At 38.9% G+C, this 7,326-nt stretch overlaps 1 protein-coding gene across 1 annotated transcript; it reads left to right on the plus strand.

Annotated features, from left to right (window-relative positions):
- Positions 1-1,949: 1,949 nt before the first annotated feature.
- Positions 1,950-5,143, plus strand: galr1a (galanin receptor 1a). The gene is made up of 3 exons (XM_005739762.1): positions 1,950-2,719; positions 2,998-3,063; positions 4,547-5,143. The coding sequence occupies exons 1-3, from the start codon at positions 2,066-2,068 to the stop codon at positions 4,898-4,900; spliced, it is 1,074 nt and encodes a 357-aa protein (XP_005739819.1). The 5' UTR covers positions 1,950-2,065; the 3' UTR covers positions 4,901-5,143.
- The last annotated feature ends 2,183 nt before the right edge of the window (positions 5,144-7,326 follow it).

Below are 7,326 nucleotides of genomic sequence, written 5' to 3' on the forward strand. Positions count from 1 at the left end.
AATGCATGCCGTGGAAGAGTTCAGGTCTTAGGAGGTTAATGTTAGTTCATTGTGCCCACAGGATGAATCCTGGGTATTTTCAGGCCTAACCTCCAGGATTACTAGCAAATTAGATTTGATCTTTATTGTGGAGTGCTAAAGTGCTAAAGTCATGTTCTCTACTTGGTTGTCTGAGTGCTTGTAACTGGCTATAATATCATAGACCAGTCATAGTCTGTATATTTAAAGTCCCCACTCTCACCCACACACTCCTGCATTTCTTTTCTCTCTCGCTGCCTCCTAACATGCCTTCCCCCTTTCGTTTTCCATTATCTTCAGCCAACAGTACCAACATCCTGTTGGCCAGCAGCACTGGAGCCAGTCGTTAACCCTGACATCTACCAATCCATTATGGAAATCTTCTTTATGATTCCATTTGTCCAGGCTTGGGACTGTCACTGGGAGTACATGTGTCTTGTTCATTGTTGGGTTGTTATTGGCTATTGGACGTTTTGAGCATTTTAATATCACAGTGGTCAGCTTGCTTAAATTAATGTCCCAACAGCCTTCATAGCTAATGGCAAAAGTGAGTTGATCTCCATAGGTTCCAGTGGTAAAATCCTAAACTTTAGTGCTTTAAAAAGCATGCTTAGAACAAACAGTTTGGATAGTTTTACCTTTCATAACAACAATTATTTGCTAGTAGATGGTCAAATAAATCAACCATTTGTTAACTGGTAGCTCTTAATGTGCAGGTTAACAGTTGTGCTGCAGCTGATAGCTTTCTGCTAGGCTTCATTTGCCATCAAGGGACCTTTTTACCATGTTTCCCAAGTTTGTGCTTTCTGGATTACTGTTTATGAGGTTATCTGAAAAATAACATGGCTTGCTGTTTGGAACAGACTGTCCAAGAGGTTTATGCTTAGGTTTTAGTCAGATTTCTATTCTTAAATTTTGCACCATGACTTTGCATTACACCTGTATAGTTTATGGATGCATGAGGTAGCTATCAAAGCTGAGGTGACATCTTATTCACCAAAATCACTTCTGGCTATGAAAAAACAAAACGATACTATCAAAACAAAACAAGCCCCAGAAAAAACAAATAAAATACAAAACTAAACAAACCCCTTATATTGAGGCTGTGTCATTCGTGGATTGACGATGTCACAGCACATATGTCCATCTTTTACATACAGTCTATGTTAGCTAACTACAGTATGTCCTTCATTGCACTGGTAAAGCTCCAAGAAAGACAAGTCAGATCCTGCATCCCTATAAAAAGCTGTTTGGTAAATGTTCTGAAACTGTTACAAATAGTACACGCTAATATAGATAAACTATTCATCTCCTTTTTGAAGTCATACCAACTGCTTATAAGCAAGGATTACAAATCAGATACTTTATTAAGATTTTACAAATGATAATGACAAAAATATTTAATTAAACCTCTGTTTTATTTTGTTTTTTACTTTTGACTGTTTCTATTACATTGTAACATGAGTTATCTTCTGTCAATGGACACTTCATAAAAGCATAAAGAAAAAAGGAATAAGGAATCTATGAAAAGACTTAAAAGGTCTCAGAGCAGCATAATAAATCGTCATGCTATCTGTCCCTGAAAATACCTAAATCCATTTATTTTTGCTTGAAGTGAGCTTCTGGGGGAGATAATACATGCCATATTTACAAATAAATTACTTATGTATGCATGTATATGATCTATTTCCTCTCATATAGCATATTCCATGTGCCAGCATGTGTTATTTTTGGATTTTCCTGGTTTAATAAAGTGGTACTGAATACTTCTGGATGTGGCTTGTTAACGTGAATTCTTGAAGCAGTCACCTGGTTTCTTTTTAGTTCTGGTTCACTGGCTATATGCCGCTGAAAAGTGAAAAGGTATTGGTGCGTACAGTATGGTGACGTTTCTCGGGAAGGCAGGCATGTGGGGAGGGGGTCAGCCTGCAAATACATGAGCTCTGTCCTGTCTTTACTCTAGAGGAAATCTATCTTCAGCTTGAGCCTCATAGAGGTTATCCATCCTTCGTAAAAACATGTAACTTTTCTTCACTGCTGGAAAATCATGGAGCTACAGGTGGAAAACCAAAGTCAGCCTTTCGCCACCAACACCATGAGGCTGCCAGCTAAAATCATCCTGGAAATGGGAGTAGATAACTTCATTTCTCTTCTAATATTTGGACTCATTTTCTTTCTTGGTGTGCTTGGAAACACACTGGTCATAACCGTGCTGGCGCGCAGTAAACCCGGACAACCGAGAAGCACAACCAACATATTCATCCTCAACCTGAGCGTGGCTGACCTGTCCTACCTCCTCTTCTGCGTCCCTTTCCAGTCCACCATCTACATGCTGCCTACGTGGGTGCTCGGAGCGTTCATTTGCAAGTTTATCCACTATTTCTTCACCGTGTCTATGCTGGTCAGTATTTTCACTCTGTCAGCAATGTCCGTGGACCGTTACGTGGCCATCGTCCACGCTAGAAAATCCTCCTCGATCCGGGTGGAGAGGCATGCCATGCTCGGAGTGGTGCTGATCTGGACACTGTCCGTGGTCATGGCAGCTCCCGTTGCGCACTACCAGAGCATCGTGGAGAGGGAGAACAACAACACCTTCTGCTGGGAGGTCTGGCCGGAACACCAGAGGAAAGTCTACGTGATGTGCACCTTTGTGGTTGGATACCTTCTGCCTCTCACTTTGATATCTGTGTGCTATGCAAAGGTGAGCGCGCACGAACCAGAGTCAATAAGTGACCATGAATATACAGTGTAATAACGAATTTTCAAAGTGTTGAAGAAATTAATGCGTTAACTTGTTATTCAGATCGCATCTCTCTCTTTTATAGTAAAAAATACTTATTTTAACAACAATGGATTCGTTTGTAAAAAAGGTTTAAGTGGTCCTTCAACATCTGCCCAGATGTCTTTCTGAAAATAAATAAACGTGAAATAATTTGGCTGCTCCTTGAAAACATTCACATGTGCGTTTTGTGTTTTCAGGTTTTAAATCATCTGCACAAAAAGCTCAAGAATGTCTCAAAAAAATCCGAGCTCTCCAAAAAGAAGGTTGGTGGAAGCAATTTTCTTTTGCTTCTGATTTCTCACTAAATTAGGAGCCGTGATTGAACAGTTCGCTGGCTGAGAGGTTAATGTGCTCATTAGGTGCAGATAAAAATGCCTGCACTCTTGAACTCCATTTACAGCACTTATGTGTCAGCATAAAAATCTAGACTAAATTACCCAGTGGGGTTCTGGTGATGCTGTGAAGTGTCATTTTATTGCATTTGGCTCAAAACTCGGCACTGAGCTATCCACTAACAATTCTTTTCCAATAATTTATACCACCTTGCTTCCAAAAAAAGTAAATGTATAAAATCTAAATAAAACAATGTGCAAATTTTCTGCATTTATTCAGAGATCTTTATAGGCTGTCTTAGATCTTTTGGTCTTTAGATGACACTGCAGTAAAAAACTGACACAAATATTCAATTTACTGCATTGGCTCAGCAACACTTTTGGTGAAACAAACATGTGTGGAAGACTGGAACTACCAAAAGAAGTTAGCAATAAAATGTAAAATTAAAAAAACTGATTGAATAAATATATAAAAGAAAAAATAAAGAAAAAAATATATGTCTGAAGTCTCGATATGTCTCACAGATGATAGATTAGTCAGTGCCTGTGTTTAATTTGGTATTATATCTCATGCAATTAATGGGTGGCTCCATAGTGGTCACCACATTCACCTAACATGCAAAAGATCCTTAATTTGAGACTGTGAGAAGTGGCAAACCCGTGCAAGCATTGCATCAGGAAGAGAATCAAGCGTGTGGATCCATCTGCTGTAATGACCAGAATAGGAGAGCAGGTGAAAAATGCTTTGCTGTCTGATGCATTTAAAGACATATTTTTATTAAGTTATTTGTTTATTTATGTTTGATTTTGGCAGTATTGGTCCACCATAATGTGCAGTGAGGCAAACTAGAAAACTTTCTTGTGGTTTGACCAATAAAAATTTAAAATAGTTTTTGGACGTCACGAGGAGAGCGACCAAACAGCTTGTCAGAGTTCAAAGACAGCATTCCTGATAGTTCACATGGCATGGATAACATCTATGAAGGCACCATTATTGCTAAATGATACACAACGCTAGGACAACAGCTTCCATCCTGAAGCCTTATTTCAGCGAAAAAATGCCAGACTGTGTTTTGGGAATATTCCAAAAGAATTGCTTCTGAGTATAAGAGTTAGGGTTTTAAAGTGCCTGCAGTAAAGACCTGACAATATATAGTAAAGCATATAAACTCTACAGAGTGTTGTTAGAAGAAGAGGGGATTCTGTTAGGATCAAGTTTAAAGTGAACAGATGTTTTTCAAAAGCAATGGCACTTTTGATTGGTTACACTTGTAAACTTTTAAATAAGTATAGGGTTTAAATGTCTAATAAATATATTCACCTTTTATTTACATTTTACACATGTTCCAACTTTTTTGGAAACGTGTTCATACCCTTATGTGACACGTGACCTGTGATCATCTCTTTTCCACAGACTGCTCAGACTGTCCTCGTGGTGGTTGTTGTCTTCTGTCTGTCCTGGCTGCCTCATCACATCGTCCACCTGTGGGTGGAGTTTGGCTCCTTCCCTCTGAACCAGGCCTCCTTCGTGTTCAGGATGGTGGCTCACTGCTTGGCCTACAGCAACTCCTCTGTTAATCCCATCATCTATGCCTTCCTGTCTGAGAACTTCAGGAACTCGTATAAGCAGGTTTTCTGGTGCCGGGCGCCCAGTGAGTGTCCTCTGAACGAAAACAGAGACCCCCGCAGCAGAATGGAGACGGCACCTTCTACTAATATCAGCGTGTCTTATAAAGGTCACGACTCTCAGATCAGTAAAATGCTTTGATGACACTGGCGGTGCATCCTGAGTACAGCCTGCCGGATAATGGATTTTTTTAAAGGCTGAAACTACTGATATGAAAGTTTAAGCAAATCCAGAGTTTCATATATCGACTGATATTTGTATTTTGAAAGACTTTAAAGAGCATGTTTGATTTGGGCCTTCATTCCTCAATGTGGCACATTTGCATATCTCATGTATACACAAGAAGTAACAATTTTAAATGTCAGGAAATATCCCATTTCCTGCTCAAACAGATTACAAGAGGAGGAAAAAAAAATCTGTGTAATATATATAGTCTGTATATAAAATATGAACATGACTAAATGTCACCCACTGATTTGTGAAGACTTGTTGTATCGTGACTGTCAGTGTCTATGATGCCAGAAGTGAGTATACGTTTGTACAGGATGGTGAAGAGTGAAGTTATCAGGTAACGCTAGCAAGATTAGCATCAATGCACTGGTGATTTGCACAGAGAATGATTATTGCTAATTGGTACTAATTAACCAAAATACAAATATAATACTAAAACTTCACTCAACACAACAGCAGCATGGGTTTCTCTGACTGGTTATTTGCATAATTAAAAGTGAATAACAACCACCATTAAATAATATGAATTATTATAAGATTTAATTCAAGTTAAATGTGCTGAGTTATAAAATAAGATTCTCATTACATTATCGAGATCAAAGCTATATTTCATACCACTTTTTAACCTTTTATTTTCTTTACTACCACTGAATATTTTGAACATGTGAGTTTATGGGGACTGAATCACTTCTGGACTTAGCATCAATGATACAGGGTGTATCTAAGAGAATCATTCAATTTCAAAAGGCTATATACTTTTTTAAGTAATGGATATAGAAACTTGCATGGTTGAATATAAAGTTTTACATACCAAACTTACAATGTTCACAAGTGTTCAAAGTGTCCTGATAGTCAAACTTGTTCCGTACGCTTGTGAGGATGTCACTGCAGCCACTGCTGTTGTTATGATGTCTACTGGCAACTGTGTGAAACTCACAAATCTCCTCTTTCTATCAGTGTGTGTTTCGATTGTTACTGGTGAACAAAGATTAAAGCACCATGAAATGATGCTTTTTGATACACCCACGAATTTAGGAACTACGTTTTTGGCACTTCCTATTGGCTTAATTTTCAGCCCCAGAGACGGCTGCCTGGTGAATATTTACCAGGATCAGTCAAAAGGTGTTGGACAGAAGCTTCTAGATATTGCTGGAAGATCCAGTGATAATTGTTATTTTGCCCAGCTTTAGATGATTAGTTTACAACTTAACTCTGTCTGCCTAATGGAATGTACATACTGTACAGTCTATACCAGAGATATATGCACGTAAGTGATAACGGTAAATGGACTGGTTCTTGTATAGCGCTTTTCTACTCTCACTGAGCACCCAAAGTGCTTTATACAACTCGTGCATTCACCCAATCACTTCGCATTCACACTCTGATGGATGCATCGGAGGGCAACATGGGGTTAATATCTTGCCAAAGGATATGTGGCATGTAGACTGGAACTGGAATTGAACCACCAACCTTCTGGTGAGTAGGTGACCTGCTCTACCGCCTGAGCTACAGCCACTGCAAATGCAATAATGCATCATTTAAATCACATTGTAGATAACCGTTCTGCTCTCAAAGATCAAAGGTGAAGGTTAAATATAGTCTCACCTGAGCTGCCACAGACCTTAAGTTTCTCTGTAATCTGTGGCTTCCTGTGTGTTTTGAATGGATTATCCAGTGTGTGTGTGTGTGTGTGTTGTCTGCCTGTTGTGTAGTCTGTTTTTGTTTAGAGGGAACTTAAAGGCAGTGACTTTGTGTGAAGCGTTTTCACTGAATGTGCGGAAACTATGCGCACCAACTGCAAGCAAAGAAATGTCTAAAACCAAAATGTGTAAGTGTACAGTATGTGTGTTCAAGTTGTACAAAGACATGAATAATTTATGTTACAAACCAATAAACTCTTTTTAATAGCTCATGTGTGCATGAAACATGTTTGATGTTATGACTTTGCTCTGATATAACCAGAGCAGCACTGAGCCTGCTTACCTGGCTTCTTTATTGCACAGATTGCATGCTGTTTCCTGTTTATCCCCCAGGCTGAATTTGATTAACTTTTGCAAACAGGTAACTGTGCATGCTCCTTTCTGCAGTATTGTCTGCCCTCTGCAGGCATTATTACACTGAAAACTGGGGCAGTGCAGACTCAAGTGCTGTCTTAGAAAAGAGATAAAAAGCATTTGCACACAAATACAAACAATGCACACAGAGAATGAGGAGATTTTAGATCTAAAAAGTGGATTTGCTTTAAAGAACCAGTAAATAGATCACTTTTGGTGACAGTTTCCTTTAATGTGAACACTTCATTGGTATTTATACAATTTGCTTCTATTGTTCTGCAG

The sequence above is a fragment of the Pundamilia nyererei genome, unplaced genomic scaffold, assembly GCF_000239375.1.
Source record: "Pundamilia nyererei isolate P.nyererei 1_Seehausen unplaced genomic scaffold, PunNye1.0 scaffold00093, whole genome shotgun sequence".
In the NCBI taxonomy this organism is placed as follows: domain Eukaryota; kingdom Metazoa; phylum Chordata; class Actinopteri; order Cichliformes; family Cichlidae; genus Pundamilia; species Pundamilia nyererei.

What these genes read in the sequence shown, in the direction of transcription:
- galr1a (XM_005739762.1), top strand. Translation starts at nt 2,066, where the DNA reads ATGGAGCTACAGGTGGAAAACCAAAGTCAGCCTTTCGCCACCAACACC. An exon ending in TATCTGTGTGCTATGCAAAG is followed by an intron (nt 2,720 to 2,997) that starts GTGAGCGCGCAC and finishes TTGTGTTTTCAG; the next exon opens with GTTTTAAATCATCTGCACAA. An exon ending in CCGAGCTCTCCAAAAAGAAG is followed by an intron (nt 3,064 to 4,546) that starts GTTGGTGGAAGC and finishes TCTTTTCCACAG; the next exon opens with ACTGCTCAGACTGTCCTCGT.